This window comes from Neospora caninum, chromosome III, assembly GCF_000208865.1.
Source record: "Neospora caninum Liverpool complete genome, chromosome III".
NCBI lineage: Eukaryota > Apicomplexa > Conoidasida > Eucoccidiorida > Sarcocystidae > Neospora > Neospora caninum.
The window spans coordinates 672,312-689,955 of NC_018388.1; the positions used below are offsets into that span (position 1 = coordinate 672,312).

Consider the following 17,644-nt stretch of genomic DNA (forward strand, 5'->3'; position numbering starts at 1 on the left):
GCAAACATCCACGACATACGCAGCAAGAGACTCGTAAACAGCAGGAACAAGAGACTGGGAAGAAACTGAGCGCGAAGAAAAAGGCAGCATATTGAATTTCGGTCACGCAGCTTCTGTGCGGAGCGGAGCCGGACCGGAGAGAAAATGGTTTTGGTTTTTCCAATGGAAGAGGAGGCAGAACGGAGGGCGAGCGAGAACGGAGGGCGAGTGAGAACGGAGGGCGGAAGATAGGGGCAAAGGCAGAAGCGTGGATATGTATCGTTTTTTAAACGATACGAGTTGGGTAGAGATGAATGGACTGACAGTCAACAGGAAGAGCAGCGTGTACAAGGGGTTTCCCAAAGGGTACCTGCTGTTTTGGCCGTGGAGTTGAAAACGCAGACCGTGGTGGTGGGTGAGCGCCAGCGTTAATGCCTGAGGGAGTGAATGCGTTGCGTCATGGAATCACGCCTGAGGAGAGTCTGTGCACCGCGAGGAGCGGGAGCGAACGCCGAGCAGGTGCCTACAATGTATAATACACGTTAAAAATACTAGCTGAAAGCGCAGACACAAGGGGTGCCTGTCGAGTGACAACAAGATTGTTATGTCCGTATCTATAGGCATATGCAGATGAAGAAGCGTGTTGTGCACTGATGCGACGTACCATGTCAGCAGATCGTGAGAACCTTTAGCCAGAGAGGGTAAAGGGACGACAAAGGTATGTCGGATCTGCAGAAAAACACGAACCAAATGGGCGCTTCGTGAAGAAGTAATATTATGCAAGCGCGCCTTCAAAATCTAGCTTACACAAAGATTTTGTACACATCTAAGGTCGAACACAGCATAGCGAGTTCGCTGACGTATGATGTGAAATCTTTCAAAGATTACCTATCGATACACATCCATCCTCCGTCTCTTCGTTTCTGTCGCTTCCCAGCATACCGAGAGTTTTGAGTTTTGTGCCTGCTTGGTTTGTTACCAAGTTACCGATGTCAGGGGTCCGCGATGGACGCGACTGCAAGACCGAGTTGATTAATGCTGTTCACTCGCCTCTGGAGTTTTGTACTGCTTCTCTTCCTGTCCTTTCTATTCCGCTTGGCCTGCTGCATGTTATGCTGGACACCGAAGATATCGAAGCCTAAGCGCATCCTGTAGCCTCACTGTCCTCTACCGTGCAAGTCTGGCAAATTTCTACAAGATCGAAACCCAGGCATGGCCCCTTCTGAGTGTGGTATTCGGACACCGCTGTCTCGGTCCACGCTAGAACCTCAATCGCGAAATCCTTATGACACGGTCATGCTGGGAAGTAGTCTGAGGCTCCACCAGTTTGTTGGCTGCCTCCCCTGAGGTACCATCCGCGCCTCCGTCCTCGCCCGTCTCCGTACGTGCTCCCGCTCAACCACCAGCCCGATAGGAAAATTAGTTTAAATTTCGAGGCGAGCTGTGTACGACTTTGCCTTTTCCCTTTGCATGTAGCCGTCCGCTTAGGCCCCCGCATGGTTTCCGCGCAAACGCACATGAGCTACAGCTAGTAAAATATGAGTTTTCGATAGAGTTGTTCCACGCGTACATCACGCGGACCTTAATGCAGCGACTGAGATGGAAACTGACCGAGTGCACTGCCCCCTCCGAGGGCGATCTCTACAGCTATCCCGCTGGAGAGGAATTGCGACGCTCGCCGATTTTCAAAACTCACACACAGTCAGCAAGGAAACCCCAGTGGCTGGGTCCCGAATGACTAGGCATCATTTTTAAAATTAAGTTGGTTCCGGCTGCCCGTGCCTGTGAAAGGACAAACACTCATCCTTTGGTTTTGTGATGATCTGCCGCGGTCGATGCGGAGCTGATGGGCACTGCGCCGTATCACGAGGGGTGCAGCAGTGACCAGTGTTGTGCGTTCATCAGTGACTGCGGAATAAAGGCCACCAACTGTGGGTGCTCCTAATGGAAGAGAGGTCCTCGTCCACAGTTGTGGAACTGATCGGCGCATGACAGCCAAGCGGGACGGGGATACGCCAGAATAACGCTGGGGCGATACTCCTACTAAGACTCCATGCGCGACTTTGATGCTAGTAGCTGAGCGACATCACTAATAAACGTGGCAGCCGTCTCCACCGCACGTTGCCCTTCGCCGGTACGTGAGAGTGTGACCAATCTCGCAGCCCCAGAAACCGATTTCGAAAGGATAGTGGCAGGGCTGATCACACCAGCAGACGGTCTGCATCCGTAGAGAGATTCTCTATGCCTAGACATGATGAGCACCTGTGCAGACGTGGGCCCTGCAGTACGGTAGTCTGTGGAGGTGCAGCAAATGCATATTGAATAATAGACGTTTAGATGGAACAGCAAATTCTTATGCATGTACTGGAAGCGTTTGACGTGTGTCAGCGACTGTGGCTGTGAAATACACAGAGTTACCCCACGACAGCGACGCGAAGGGCAGCCGCTACTGTGCGGCCGCGCTGGCTGATGATGGTGCGGTTCAGACATCGGGTTGCCCCATGTACGTTTCATAGAGACGCATTTCGAAAACACATGCCCTCATAATCAGTGTGTCGCGTTGTCAGTAATGTTTGTGATTCGAGAGAAGTGGTTTTTCCTAATGGTGTGGACTTGTGACCAACTACTCCATCGAATGGTGTGACAGCTGTACAGTGAATGGTGCATGTGGCTGCTTATCACCGTTAGATAACCAGCCAACATGGCAGCAGTCGCTCGCCTTGTTCGTCGTCGAACTAAATACAATAGAACAAGTGTTGCTCGCTGTTCGGTGAGACGAGTACTTGGTTCGTTGCTTGGACCGCAGCGCCCAGCAACGTTGTGACGGAGGAATAGCAGTGATTTTCGTGTTGTTCCAGGAACTCTGGCCGTGTTGAGAAACCACGTTACCTAGAGGCAAGGCCACCAAGGCCCGAGCGTCGACGGCCTCATCCCTTCCGGATTATGATACAGTTCTGCTTCTAGGGAATGCAGTGTCCTAAGGCCAGTCGTTTCAACGCCCAGCGTTGTCGGGCGGATCGAGTCGAGAGACACCATGTCGGAGCGCACATGCGGCCGGAATTGCCGGGCGTGTGCGTTCGGCGGAACAACGCTTCGCTTGCTCGTATGATCACAGGTGCTACAGTCGTACTCCTTGCTTTCAGTTTCGTGCCATCAACGTGCGACTGGAGAAGTCTCGGATCGTCAGACAGGTCTGATGCATTGTTTCACGGCTGGGCATACGCAATGAAGAAGGCGCCATCTGTTGTTTGTGTCGCGGCAGTTCCTCCGGTCCGTGTGACTGAATCGGGGAGTGGTCGGTCACAAGAGAGGCTGGCCGACGTTCCATCGAGACCTGCCGAGGAGCAGGTAGTAATCGAAGATGATCATATGTCGTCGTCTGAAGCATCTCGAGAACTGCGCCAAGTCGAAGAGAAGCTTCAGATGTTGAACAGCGGGATACTGGATGAAGTGATGGGGCCCGCGACAATCGCGTTAACAGCGTTAGCATCTTATCTGCAATCTGCACACTCGCCGGTGGCGCAGCTTGTGCACTGCCCTTCGCTGAGGCACGCGGCTGCAGCCACCGGCGTCACGGCTCTTGCATACGTGGCTCATTTGTTGGCGCGCTACAGGAGGTATAATCAGTTGTCCAGGAGGCTTGTGACGTCACGGTTTGACGTGGCCCTCCAGAGGGGAGATCGCTCACAGCGACGAAAGGCAAGGCAGAAACTAATACAGTCAGCTTCGAGGCCGGCAGCACCTTATTTAGAGATTGCGTCAGTGATCGCATCAGCACTTAGCATGATTGCCTGGATGCGATTTCGCTACCACGTTCTGCCCGTTTAGGTGTCATTCCCAATCCTATTGTTCATACATTCCGACAACTCTCGGAAGGAACAAATGAAGGCTCGGCGCTCGATGAGAAGACGAGGGGTCGAAACGACAGATTGGAGGGAAATGCAAAGGAAGGTAAAAAACGTATCTCCAAGAGAGAACGGCACATGAAAGGATTCCGCAGGGGGCTACCACCCCGAGCGACACGTGATAGTGTCCATATCATCCATGCGACTCTGTCAACCAAAACCGTTGGTCCAAGGTTTTTGCAGGTTTTCTGTGTGCTGTTGTCGCCACCAGCGGCGATGCAAGCGTGCTTAGAGATGGACTCTGAAAGCCGCTGGAAATGTATGCGCACCCTGCAACTTTCACATCATCCTGCGAGGTGCCCTATTTCCGTTAGGGCGGAGAACGGTTGACAGTCACGATCCCGTAACGTGTGAGCCTATGCCGTGGAATGTCGGCTGCTGAGTACCATTGAGTTTAGGGCGTTGCTCTGGTGCCGCCCACAAATCGCGACGGTTCCATATTTAGGGTTCTGTGTGGCCTTTCGACGACATTGTCTTTTTATGAGGGAGGGGCTCCGCCCAGCGGGAATCGTAGTGAAAGGAGGGATTACATTTTCACGGACACATGTGGCTCTCTGCCACGTCACCTGACCAGGCGCGAACCTGTGAATGGCCATGGACTCCATGCCCCAAATATTCGGAGCGTTGCCATGACTCCGCAAGGGGAGCCAGAGAAGCTCGCCCTCCATCCCACTGTAGAGTCATTAGCGGACATCGGCTTCCCGTCATGTTTTTGTTTATTCACCATCCCCCCACAGTTTTGTCGGGACTCGTATGGCTCAGCGCGAAACACGTCTGCTATGTGCTGGACCTCTTCCGCCAGTGGTGTTCACTGTCGCAAGCAAAACGGAAACGCGACGCCGCGCCGCACTGGTGCACACGTTTGGCTAGATCCAGATACAATTAGACACGCCCTATTATTCCACTGAGTGGACCGACCATGACCTGCCATGTGTGAATCATTTCCTTTTCCAGTTTCGTCTGCAGTGAGCTGGATACATTCCGTTTGTCTACAAATAAGCTGTCGGGGGTTTCTCGGGTCGTGCCTTGAACTGGACTCTCAAGCCTACACTTCTCCGCCCCTCATTGGTTGCGTGTCTGTGTATATCAGTGCCCGCGTTGCTGGTGGCGGCTGGAAGGCGCCGTTTCCGCATTCCGTGGCTCTAACTTCACGTGGCCGATTTCCTCTGCGCAGCTGGGGCAACAAAGAGGAGCCGGCAATAGCAGCGTACACGCGAATCCCGATTTTCGTCCTCACTTAAAACTGTTCAAGGATTCACTAGGTAGGGCACATTTTCTGTGCGAATGTCTGCACGAGAGACAGTTCCGCTGACGGGGGCACGGAGCGTCATCAGTCACGACGGTGCTTGTCGGTATGTGCTCATTTCGTCGGTTTTTACTGCCGCATGAAGCCTTTTAAAACTGTTAGAGAGATTTGTTGAAGGGCTAGTCTGCGGGGGAAAGCCTCATGTTTGATGCTGCCGCTTGAATGTTACAGTCGAGCGATTGTGTCGAACCTTCCGTATCCACGCGGACCGCATCCTGGAGGCGTGTGGGTTGCCGTCACGGCTCTACGAGCGATTTCTCGCCGCTACCTGTAGATGTGTGTGCCACAAAGGAAGGACAAGTATCGTACTTAGCAACGCGGCGAGCCGCAGTGGAGCTGGTAAGCCGCCATTCTAAATAGAAAATCAAAGAGCGTCCCTACAGCTGCAGAGTTAAAACTCAACGTCCTATAACGGTAGATCTGCACCATTTCATCGGAACCTTTGATCGGTTAAGGTGAAGGGGACGTTGGACTCAATCCTACAACTGGTGTAGACCACCACCCCTTCTAGTAGGGGGGACGGCGTTCCACGGCAGCAGAGAAATGAGAGAGGCGATGCTGCAGTACTACGCCGAACGTGCACCCAATCACAAAAGAGTTGCAGCTCTTTTCTGTTAGCGCGACGCCGAACATAAGCGATGCCACTCATGCCATGGAATTCACACATGAAAAGGCCTGTACCCTGGCTCGTTCTGCAACCTCTGAAGAAACAAGGACACAGAAGCTTCAGTCGTCGAGTGGACAGGCGCCGATGAGCGGAGTCTTCTTCCTCTTCGAGATTCAACTACGTCCAGCAAAAGTTTAAGCGCTCAGTCGTCCGCGCGACTCCGTCCTATCGACCCCGACGTGAGACCTCGAGCATCCCGTTGGCAGGGTACAACAGATGTGCTGAGGGCCGGTGGAGTGGATATTGGGCATCGACAGTGTGTCACCCCTCTTCTTGCCTTTCCTTATTCTCCGCCGGAGATTCGCCGTCTCTTCTTTTCTTTGCCCTTGTCTAGAAATCCCCTGCAAACAACGGGTGTCTTTCTTCTTTCACAATGCACCCAGCAACTCCGACCGCTTGCTACCGCAGGCACGCGCCCTGCTGCCGCTCGAGCCGCCGCTAACCCACCGTTTTGTCTCCTAGAACGGGTGCAGAGCCCCGTATTACAGCAATCTTTATCCTTTCGCGACTTATTAAATACGGAAGCGAGCAAGTGACGTGTGTCACGTACTCCTGTGTTCCATCCTGTTTCTTTTCTGCTGCCCGCCTCGCAGCCGGCGGCGGTGCTCTTCGATGCATGCGCCGGAACGCATGCCCACAGCACGGTCCAAACACTTGCCGAAAGAAACAGATATGACGCACTTCTTTTCCACCCCAAAGCCGCAATCTCTTCGACGACACGGCGTCTTCGTTCTCCAAGCCCGTCCATGGATGTTCAGCAAAACAGGCTTCCCTCCAACCACGCTCTCTCCGTGGGGCCACACAAAGCCTCGTCTCCTTCAGGTTGATATGAGAATAAGGTCGACCGCCTAATTCTCCTCTCGCGCCCTGTCTTTGCTACACAATCTTCCCTTTTCTTGCGTCCTATCTCCTCATGAACTTCCGCCTGGAGCTCCGTCCCGAGTTTTTTCTTCTTCCCCCCTTCGTCCTCTCGCCCGTCGGAGCGGCCAGAGAGGCGTGCAGTCCCGTTTCTCGTCGCGCGGCGTGTCTCTCGTGAGCTCAAGAGTCGCCGCATGCAGTCAGCTGTCACAACCACGAGCCTGTCGATGACTTTTGACCTGTGTTACAGCCGTAGAGGATTCACTTCTCCAACATCCAGTTCTCGATCATAACCTAGAATCTTCTCTTTTCTTCTAACCGCACCGGCCCCGTGGGTATCTAGAGGCGTTCCCAGTCTTCCGGTGTGGTCCTGTCTCCATGGTCAGCGGCCTTTCTTCTTCATCCTTGCCTGCCTCCATTTTCCAAGCTTCTGAGGCTAGCCTCTCGAGGTCGGGTTCTGTCCAAAGGTCGATTCTTGGGGGACTACACACTAAGAACTGTACGCATTCTCTCCCTCCCGCGTCCGGCACCTACCCCTGTGGGTGGCAGCGCCGTTTCGCTGCTCTCTCTCTCGTTCCTCGTCTTCTCTCTCCCGTAGATATTGCCCCTTCTTCTCTTGCCAGGTCGCGATATCTCTCTCTGTCCCCGCCCGTCTCTCCCCCGTTCCCACAAAACCCGCTCACGTTTCGGCCTGGAGCTGCGTTCTCGCGTTTGTCTCCGACGTCCCCTTCGTCTCCGTGTCTTTCTGCACTGCGACAGCTGATCAGACGGTGCGCCGCTGAACCGCTCAGGGACCCGTGCTCCCCGTTCTCTTCGCTGTCCTCACCTTCGACGCTGCGTCTCGCCGCCTCGCGCGCCTGTCTGCGACCACTCTGTCGCTCGCTCCCAGCGCTTCCGAAACACCGGGAAAAAATGGCGACCAAGAAAAGTGAGTCTTTCCAGCTCAACGCTTTGAGTTCTCGAAACTGTTCGTGTTCACACCGTCCCTGTCGCCCCGAGCAGCCGAGGCGATCAGTCGCCGTGACGTCTCTCCGCAGCGAAGGGGCGCGGTCCAGGATGCCCTCTGGATCTTCCCCTCATTCCGCTCCTTCCCTGCTGCTCTCCTGGCGAGGGCAAATCGGTAAACCGGGGGCGTTGTAGGTTCTCCTGCAGAGGTCGTTCGCTGCGGAATCTCTTCGAGAAAACTTCGCTCTCTGTTCTTTTCTGCTCGCCTTTCCCGCAGACCTGGACGGCCCAATGGCGGCCTCGTACCAGCCGGAAGACGTGGAGAAGGACTGGTACGCTTGGTGGGAGCACGAGAACTTCTTCTCGCCGACCACTCTCTCTCTGCACCAGCGCCAAGTTTCCGGCTCCTCCCCAGCTCCGGTGTCGGCGGAACTTGCAGCCACCACGAAAAAGGAGAACAAATTCGTCATGGTCATCCCGCCTCCCAATGTCACGGGATCGCTCCACATCGGCCACACCCTCACAGTGGCAATCGAAGACTCCCTTGCTCGATGGTACGCAACGTGCCAGCTGGGCTCACGGCACGGAGGCAGACGGAGAAGCTGCGCTCTCGGAAACGAAGAGCGTGGACCACGCAGAGACAGACGAGAAGCTGAGAAAGAACAGGACGGAGAGAATCTCCGAAGGGGGGGACGGGAAGACCGCCGAGAGGAGTTTTCTGGCCTCGGCATTTCGCTGCACGGGGGCGTCGCGGACTTCGCTCGTTAGCGAGCTCGGTGCCTTCGCGCATCTTTCCTGGTGTCCTCCCGCGCCTTCCTCACCGCCCTTCCTGCTCCGTCTTCTGGCAACTCTGCTGTTTGCAGGCACCGCATGAATGGGAAGATCGTCCTCTGGATCCCGGGTGCTGATCACGCAGGTATGGCCGCAGCCGCGAGCGCAACCTCTGCCTGGTTTTCGCGGTTGAGCCGCCAACCCACTCTGTTTGCATGCAGCCCCTGCGTGTGTGTCTTGAACCTATCTCTGGTCGTACGCCGTTTCCATCTGCGAATGCGTGAGACGCGAGGACAAGACTGGTGCGTTTGCACGCTGTGGTGGATCGGCTGCCGCAGGAATTGCCACGCAAAGTGTCGTCGAGAGGGCGCTGTTGAAGCAGGGTGGCCCTTCGCGCCATGAACTGGGCAGAGAGGCGTTTCTCCAGAAGGTCTGGGACTGGAAAAACCAGTACGGCGGCGCGATCTGCAATCAGCTGAGGTAGGCTAACCACAGGAAAAAAGGCCGGAGGTTTCTGGATGACCTCATGGCGGCGGAGAGCTTCCGGTGAACGCGCGACACAGCGGAGGAGCACCTTGACATGTCGCTGTGGGGTCCGTCGCCTCATCCTCTATCTGTACCAATGTCTTCTGGCCTGCTTGCTTCGCATTTGTGTGCCTTGGTTGCGCTTCTGTTTTTCTCGCTCCGTGCGCGTTCGTGCGCGGGCGTGTTTTCACGGCTCGCCCCCTTGGGCCGCGGTGGAGCACTCTGGTATCTGGCTCGGTGAAGCGGAGACTTCTTCGCGGGCCCAGTGTTTCTCCTTTTCTGCCTCGACTTTGTCCAGCTCCACGGCTCCTTCCCCGAGGTTGCTTCCGTGTCTCTGCCTTTCTCTGCAGACGCGTCGGCAGCAGCGTGTCTTGGCCCCACTTCTCCTTCACCCTTGACGAGAAACTCTCTCGCGCAGTCGTCGAGGCGTTCGTCCGCATGTATGATGCGGGGCTAATCTACAGAGAGGAGAGGTGAGGCGGGTTGGTGCGGCGGAGTGAGAGAACGCGAGGGAGCATGAGCAGGTCGGCGCGGCGCTGCATGCCCGGTAGCTTTGGAGTCTTATCGGAGCACAGTTCTCGAAGGACCCACTCTAGCGCGGATCCTTTGGCACTGGAAAACTCGCCCTCCGTTCAACCCTGCGCTATTTAACTCAGTCGATTCGGTTCAGCTCTTTGCTATTCTGCGGAGTCGCCGACAGCAGCTCGAGGCGACAAACAGGAAGCCGACAACGAGGGGCGGGTGTTGAGTGCTGCAGAATCGACAACTGTCGGGGCCGAAGAATGTGTGGCTTCAATTTAACAAACATGGAAAGGGAGAGAAAAACCCAGGATGAGTAGTGGAGACGAACGATGGAACAGAACCGCGGGCGGGGAGCACGAAAGAAATGGCGGAAACAGCGGTCTATCACCCGAAGAAGCGTGCCCTGATGGGAAGGCGAGTGCTTATTGGAGAGCCGGGGGGGGGGGGGGGGGAGAGAGAAGAAGAAGAGGAAGAAGAAGAAGAAGAAAGCAAAGATGACGCACCACAAGACTTTTAGACCGGAGTGGTGATGCAAGAGAAGGAATGAGGGAGGCGATGCACACGCACGTGTTCACGCGAGTTACTTGTCGCTTATCCACTCTTTCAAGGGCGATTTATCCAGAGAGTGAACCCTTACCATTTTTTGCCGCTGTTATCAGACTGGTCTCCTGGTCGCCCTACTTGAAGACGGCCATCAGCGATATTGAGGTGGACGTCGAAGAGATTGACAAACCCAAAAAAATTACCATTCCCGGTAACGTGGTTCATTCCCACACGCGTTCTCGTGTCGCCCTCTGTATGTGTGTGTCTCTAACTTTCGTCTCTATCCGTATACACGTGAACATGCACATGCACATGTGCTCTCGAGTAAACGTGCATGTAGCCTTGAGCGCTGTATGACAATTGCACCAACGGCTTTCTGCCTCTGTCAGTTCATCACGCATGCAAATGTGACGTTTCTTCTCCCGTCAACCATTCGCCTTTGCCTCCCCACCCCCCGCCACCCTCCGTCTCTATCTTTCTATCTTTCTACCCTTTCTGTCTATCGATATATCTATGTCTTTATATGTAGATATGTTTCTCGGCGTCTTTTCTCTGCGGCTCTCATTTCAATGTTCAGGTGTGGAGAGATTGCTGTGGAGTGGTGTCTCTTGACTAGTTGTGCGTCTCCTGCGTGTATGTATTCCGCTTCCAGCTTCCAATTAAATTACATATTAAAATGCGCGCATGTACGATGGTCTCCAACGGTCTCCAACACGCCGCGCTGTGGAGTTGCTGGAGCCAGATTCTGTCCATCTTTCTCGATTTAGCGGAGGCGCGTACACCTTTGCGCTCGTAACTGCTTCCGTATCTCGGGCTTGTGCATGCGTCCGTCCACGTGAACCTGTTTGCACAGGATTTGAGTATCCCGTGGAGGTCGGCTATTTGTGGCATTTCGCGTACGAAGTCGAAGGCGGCGGGCGTCTCGAGGTCGCTACGACGCGTATCGAGACCATGCTGGGAGACGTCGCGGTTGCGGTCAATCCCAACGACGAGCGCTATACGGTACGCTGAAAAGGATGACGTGAAGTTATCTCGTCCTTTTTCCTGTCTGCCCCTGGGTTTTCTGTACTCTGCCGAAAACACGTGTGCTTTCTGTCATCGTCCGACGCTGTTTCAGAGCGCGTTCTCGGCTCGGTTCTCTTTTGCATTTCTTCGCCTTCGATTTCATTGGCGCACTCGCTTCGCCATCTGGCCGTTTCGTCCCTGCCGGGATAGTTGTTAGAGAGTAGACAGGTTGGCGGTCCACGTCTCGTCGGCCAACCCACCAATGCCGGACGCCTGAGACATGTACGCGAACGCACGCGAGTGGGCTTTTTTTCGTTTTCGCCTTCCTCTTGATGTTCTCGCGCGTCTGCGTCGTTGCGGCCTCGCTCTCGCCACGTCGACTGTGTCTCGGACGCGAGGCTTGAAGAGGACTCTTCTCTACCTCCGTCTCTTTCGCACCGCTCTGCAGAATCTCGTTGGAAGGCGCCTCATCCATCCGTTCTTCCCACACCGCGACATGCGGGTCGTTGCGGACGAGCACGTCGTAGCGACCTTTGGAACGGGCGCGGTCAAAATCACCCCTGCACATGACAAGAACGATTATGCTATTGCCAAGCGCCACAGTAAGGAAGAGACGCGAAGCCTGGAAAACAGCGCCGACACGCGACTGCGGCGATGAAGCGTGGGTGAAGGTTCAAGGCGACCTCCAACAAATGCGCAGGCAGAGCCCGAGGGCCACCGACGGCGAGGCGTATTCGGGCGTCAGGCGATGTGGCAAGGGGGGAGATAAATGCTTCACGGAAAAACCCAATCGAAAGTGGTGTTTTAGTTCGGGTGTGAAGCACCCGCAAGGCAGCGGCGCGGGAGAGCGCGCTGGGGCGGACTAAAGAGGGAGGAGGCAGCACGAATCAGAACGACGCAGGGTACGTGCCTTGGTTTTGCTTTCCGTCGTGAACCAACGAAGGAGAGCGCCCTCGCATGTGCGGTGATTTGTCTCGGCCCGTTTTCGCTTTTGTGCAGACTTGCAGTGCATTTCCGTTTTCACGCTGGACGGGAAGATCAGCCAGGAAGGAGGTCCTTTCGCCGGGCAGCACCGCTTCGAGTGTCGATTCAAAATCCAGCAGGCGCTGAAAGATCTCGTAGGCTTTCCGGCGGCTTTCCACTCTCAGCGTTTCCACTTCGCCTTCTCGTGCTTGTCGGCACTCCGCTGGAAGGCGTCTTCTCGCCCAGCGGCCGCCGCCGGGTTTCCCCCCATCTCCGATGCCCAGAGGAGGTTGGGAAAGGGAACTGAACGGGGCAGCAACGCAATGGCGCTTGAACGCCAGCGAGTCCACCCTGTTACAAGCGTTATTCTACAGTCCATAGTAACGTACTCATGTGCCAGAATTTTTGTCCCAAATCAAATATGTACCTGCATTTATATATATATATATATATATATATATATATATCCAGATGTTTGTGTGGTGAAGAGTTTCGTTGAGGGATGATGTCCGGGGAGCAGCGATGACGTCTTCGCATCTTACTTCCTCCGTTCACGTATGCCCTCTCTCTGGCGTGTGTGGGCTTTTATTCTGTCTTGGATTTTCGTGCCTCCTCTCCGTCCGATCCAGGGTCTGCTGGGCGAGAAGGTTCCCAACACACATGCCATGCAGCTGCCTCGCTGCAGCCGAAGTGGAGACATCATCGAGTACATGCTGATTCCTCAGTGGTGGTGCGCATGCACGGACATGGCCGCTCGCGCTGTCAAGGCCGTCCGGAACGGGGACCTCAAAATTGTGCCGGCCTTCCATGAAGACGTCTGGTACCACTGGTTGGAAAACATCAAAGACTGGTACGCGTGCAAGATGCACAGCCTGCGGGATTGAACGTGAAGGGGACAGTAGGCGAGGGTCTCCGCATGTGTTGAACGCCTCCTCTCCGCTTAAGTCAGAACGGAGGGAAGCGACTCAAAAGGACAGGCGGAGTCGCCCCGGAGCAGGTGTCCAACGAGTGCCCAGCTCGCATGCACCGGTGGGCAGAAGCACCGGTTTCGCAAAAATCCGAGCACGCGGGCTCGTGTGTCCGTGAAGTTGTGAACGCTTTCCGTCACTCCAGTTCGGCGGGGGAGGCGTCTGGACGCCCACACGGAGTTGTGTGGAGTCCTTCTGTGTCTTCCCGAGAAACCGCTCTCCGCGTGCGTCCTCGCCGTGCTTTTAGGTGCATCTCGCGCCAGCTGTGGTGGGGCCACCGAATTCCCGCGTACCGCGTCACGAAGCCTGCGCAGCAGGAGGAGACGTGGATCGTAGGGCGCACGCACGAGGAGGCGCTGGAGAGAGCAGCGGCGAAGTTGGGGATCGACGGCTCCCAAATTACTCTGGTGCAAGACGAAGACGTGCTCGACACCTGGTTCTCGTCCGGCCTGTTCCCCTTCAGGTACGCAGAACGCGGTGCGCAACAGCGCAGCGTCTAGCCGCCTGTTGGTCCCCAGGCCCAGAGCGCGTTTACTGGCGGCCCCTCATTGGCGGGTGTACGTAGCTTGTGTTCGTATTTGTGCCGAGTGAAAAGGGGGCGCAAGAAGACAGGGTGCTTGCCGAATCACGTGGTCGGTCCCGAGGGCAGAGCTGCCCCCGTAGTCCGCGCCGCCTGCATGCGCCCACCGGACGACCGCGTGTCCCAAGCGCACATGGCATGTAGCTCTCCACAGCCTAAAGTATACGCCTGACCATTCCATGCCGACATTCGCATACCCGCGCACCGCTGTTCGAGGAACACGGCGGGAGGCAGTTCACTCCCGACGCGTCCAGCCAGGAGATGAGGCTGCGTTAGCACACGGTTGCCCCAAGCCGGCAGAGAGATCTAAGACAGCCAGCGTTAAACCGTGCCAAGGCGGCAGCGAAGATCCACCAGTGCGATCGGTGCGGGATATGTTGCGGGTGCTGTGGGGTGCTGTGTGCTGTGTTGCGGGTGTTTTATGCAGCGTCTTTGGCTGGCCAGACCTGACCCAGGACATGCAGGCCTTCTTCCCGACGACTCTGTTGGAAACAGGTACCTGGTCTGTGCAGGCGTCAGCCTAGGGCCAAAGGGCAGCCATGCCTCAGGGGTCGCCGGCGTCCTTGGACTGTCGCTTTCCTTTCGGCTAGCGTCGCGTTTCTCCCGTCTTCGTGGCTGGGTTCTGCCGGTGTGGAGTCGATCCGCCGACCCGCGCAGATGTATCGTGCGCGTGCCGCGTTTTCGAAACCTAGAACGCGAGCGCTGCGTCGGCAGCGCGGTAGCTGCCGGGTGGATTTTCTCGAAGCCCATATCCCGTCTCCGTCTTTTCTTGGGCGTTTCTCCGCCTCGGGGGCGGCTTCGCGACGGGGGATCTCGCGTCACTTAGGGTAGGCCGACTGCGCCCTTTGGGGTCTGCATGCGTCCGTGTGTGCGTGTTGTTTGTTCCGCGCAGGGCACGACATTCTTTTCTTCTGGGTTGCTCGCATGGTCATGATGTCCCTCCAGCTCACGGACAAACTTCCGTTCGACACCGTTTTCCTCCACGCCATGGTGCGCGACGCGCATGGGCAGAAGATGAGCAAGAGCAAGGGGAACGTCATTGATCCGCTGGAGGTGATTTCTGGGATTTCTCTGGCGGAGCTCCAGGCAAAACTGCACACGGGCAATCTCCCCGAGAAGGAAATCAAGCGCGCGGAAGAGGTGCTGAAGAAAGAGTTCCCGAAAGGCATCGAAGCGTGCGGCTGCGACGCCTTGCGCCTCGGCCTCCTCGCGTACACACGCCAGGGCCGGAATGTGAACCTCGATTTGAACCGCGTCGTGGGCTACCGCCACTTTTGCAACAAACTCTGGAATGCCACCAAATTCGCCATGGACAAATTCGAGTCTGCTCCGCAGCTCCTCCAGCGAAGAGAATCGGCAGAGGCAGCGGCCGTGAACGGCAACGAGCCGAAAGCTGCGTTCCGCCCCGGGGGCATCTTCATGGGCAGCGTCGGGATTGGCAAAGGGTCGCAAGAACTCACAGGGCGCACCGGGGTGAAATATGACCAGCTCGAGTGGGTTGACCGGTGGATCTTGCATCGACTGTCTGTCACATGTACGGAGGTAAGAAAGCCGGCTAAGGGGGAATTCGTTGTCGATGCGGATTTCGTCTCAGAGCTGCACAGAACAAGGGAACGCCGACCTACTGCGGACGCGGCCCGGGGCGGGCGGCGTACCGAGGCAGTCCCGCACGACGTTTCACCGACCAAAAGTGGTTAGAAACCGTCGTGTTTCCGCCAGCGTCGCCACCCGTCGCTACGAGGCGGACGGGCAGCTGGCGAAGTGAAAGGACACTTGGAAGCCTTTTTTGGGTGATGGAAAAAGGTTGAGTGGTTCGCCATTCAACCCCAAAACATCGAGTTGTTTTAAACCAAGCAAAGGCACGGATAGCGCGATAGGCGTATGAGCAGACTGATGCCTAGGTGAATAGGTAGGCTAACACGCATATTCATACTGTGGTACGTCCATGGAGGCATGTAGAGAGATAAATGTATGGGTTTTCCTGCAGGCAGACATTTAGACCCTGCTACTCGCCATCTTCGTCCCTTTGTTTGGACTTTGCTTTATGGGAGTTTCGTGCGGGGAAGAAAGCGGCCAGGCATCTTGTGTCGGATACGTATTTCTCCTGTCTCAGGTCAAGAAGGCGTTCCACGAGTACGCCTTCTCTGAGGTAGTGACGGCGATATTCAACTTCTTCCTGTACGACTTCTGCGATTACTATCTAGAGCTCTCCAAGCAGAGACTCACTGTCCGGTCGGACGCGGAGAAACAAACCACGCGTGACGCAACTAGGTTTTCCTCTTCGCCCTACATCCGCTCCCTGTGTGCCCTCGAAGTACTGCACGTCTGTCTTGATCGGGGGCTTCGTCTTCTTCACCCCCTTTGTCCCTTCATCACAGAAGAGCTTTTCCAGCGCCTCCCAGCTCATGAGACGAAACCGACCAGTATTTGCATTGCCGATTATCCTCAGCCAGTTATGCAGTGGACTGACTACAAACTCGACGTAAGCTGATTTCTATACGCGGGTTATCAATGCTAACGTTCAGCGGGGAAGCTAGCGCCTAAAACGTAAAACAGAGTGATGGGGAACAACGAGTCTTCGTTATCTCTTTTCCGCGACGTTCTTCCTCTTCTGTTTCTCGAAAGACCCAGTCGGTTACGAATAGAAGAAATGATGAACTGGACAGAGGTCACGCACGGAAAGACCGTCCAGCGCGTGCGCTTTAGAGAACGTGCACTTAACTCCGTGGAGGTGAATCATCTTTCGGTGCTACACAGGGGAATACGAATACGAGAGACGCCCTAGTGTCTGCGCCGGCGGACGTGGCGTCAGACAGTACTCCAGAAGCCAGAATTCTTGGAATCAGCCCGGAGGACAAGAAATGATACGCCAAGGCGCTGAGGGTTTCAGAAGCTGAATACCGATCATAATGCAGCACCCCGGCTCAAGCTGTTTGTTGTGTCTCGCGTCTTTTTTTCAGGACGAGATGGAACTATTCAAAAATGTTGTGTCTCATTTCCGCTCCCTCATTGCCGCCTTAGACATCCCCCCGAAAATCAAACCCGTTGGGTACGTGATGGTCACGGACGCTGCACCAGGGAAAGAAATGGAGCACGCGTCTTCGTCTCTTCTTTCGTTCTTCACCGCGAGAGTGGAAGATCTTGCAGCAATTGCCAAAATGTCAAAGGTAAACAACGAAGCACAAGAGGACAGGAGTTGAGAAACGAGGGAAGGGATTGGATAGCGCGAGCCCAGTGTGGCGCGGGCGACAAGGTGAAATGGAGGGTGAAACCAGGCGTGCATTCCAATGCCTATACCTATTTTCACGACCACGAAGCAGAGATTTTGGTTTTGTATTTTGCGTCGCAAGCGTTCGCGCGTTTTGTGACAGATCTCTGTTCACTTTTCACCCGAAACATCGCACGGATCAAGAAACGAAGGGCAGGCGAGCCGGGCGGGTAGTCGATTCCCTCGCGCACGCTCCGAATTTCTCTTGTTTCCTTGTGCGTGCGTGCTCTTATCTGTCTTCTCCCTCTCTGCTGTCCTCTGGTTTCTCAGATTTCCGTGCGGGCTCCGGAGGAAGGAGCTCCAGACTGCTGCGTGAGCGATGTCGTGAGCGGCTCTGTGTCCATCTTCCTTTCCGTCGAGGACGGGGTGAATCTGGCGCAGACGCTGGAGAAGATGAACAAGAAGAAAATAAACCTCGAGAAAATGGTAGGCGAGAGCTGGGTATCCACAACTGAGTTCTCCTCCCACACGAAAAGGATGCGTGCCCTCGAGGACTTGTGGTAACGCACTGATTGCCACGACAACCTCTAGAACGGCGAGACTTTCTCGTTTGCGGTATAATCTGAGAGGGGACATCAGATGCATGCCATGTCTGTGCACAAGCTGTGTAATACCTACGAAGCAAGCGTGGGGTATTCAAACTACGTGTACTTCTGTTTTCCGGTGGTGTGTTCTGGCAGATTCAGGGGTATGAGAAGAAAGAAGCGATGCCCGCATATGAAGAAAAGGTGCCAGCAGATGTACGGGAACAAAACAGTGTAAGAAAGGGCGAGTTGCAGGCGGAGTTGATGATGCTTCTTCAAGCGATTGACAACATGAAACAGCTTTCGGGCCAGTAG

At 55.4% G+C, this 17,644-nt stretch overlaps 2 protein-coding genes across 2 annotated transcripts; both read left to right on the forward strand.

The window, feature by feature from the left end:
* Positions 1–2,946: 2,946 nt before the first annotated feature.
* NCLIV_007720 (conserved hypothetical protein) lies at positions 2,947–3,807 on the forward strand (the record flags this gene model as incomplete). Its single annotated transcript, XM_003880283.1, has 1 exon — positions 2,947–3,807. The coding sequence occupies one exon, from the start codon at positions 2,947–2,949 to the stop codon at positions 3,805–3,807; it is 861 nt and encodes a 286-aa protein (XP_003880332.1).
* A 3,820-nt stretch (positions 3,808–7,627) lies between these two features.
* On the forward strand, positions 7,628–17,644 carry NCLIV_007730 (valyl-tRNAsynthetase, mitochondrial, related; the record flags this gene model as incomplete). Its single annotated transcript, XM_003880284.1, has 17 exons — positions 7,628–7,643; positions 7,938–8,214; positions 8,524–8,576; positions 8,770–8,911; positions 9,307–9,429; positions 10,138–10,232; positions 10,875–11,023; positions 11,475–11,628; positions 12,026–12,144; positions 12,619–12,839; positions 13,205–13,420; positions 13,965–14,032; positions 14,430–15,079; positions 15,651–16,019; positions 16,498–16,704; positions 17,076–17,231; positions 17,486–17,644. The coding sequence occupies 17 exons, from the start codon at positions 7,628–7,630 to the stop codon at positions 17,642–17,644; spliced, it is 3,174 nt and encodes a 1,057-aa protein (XP_003880333.1).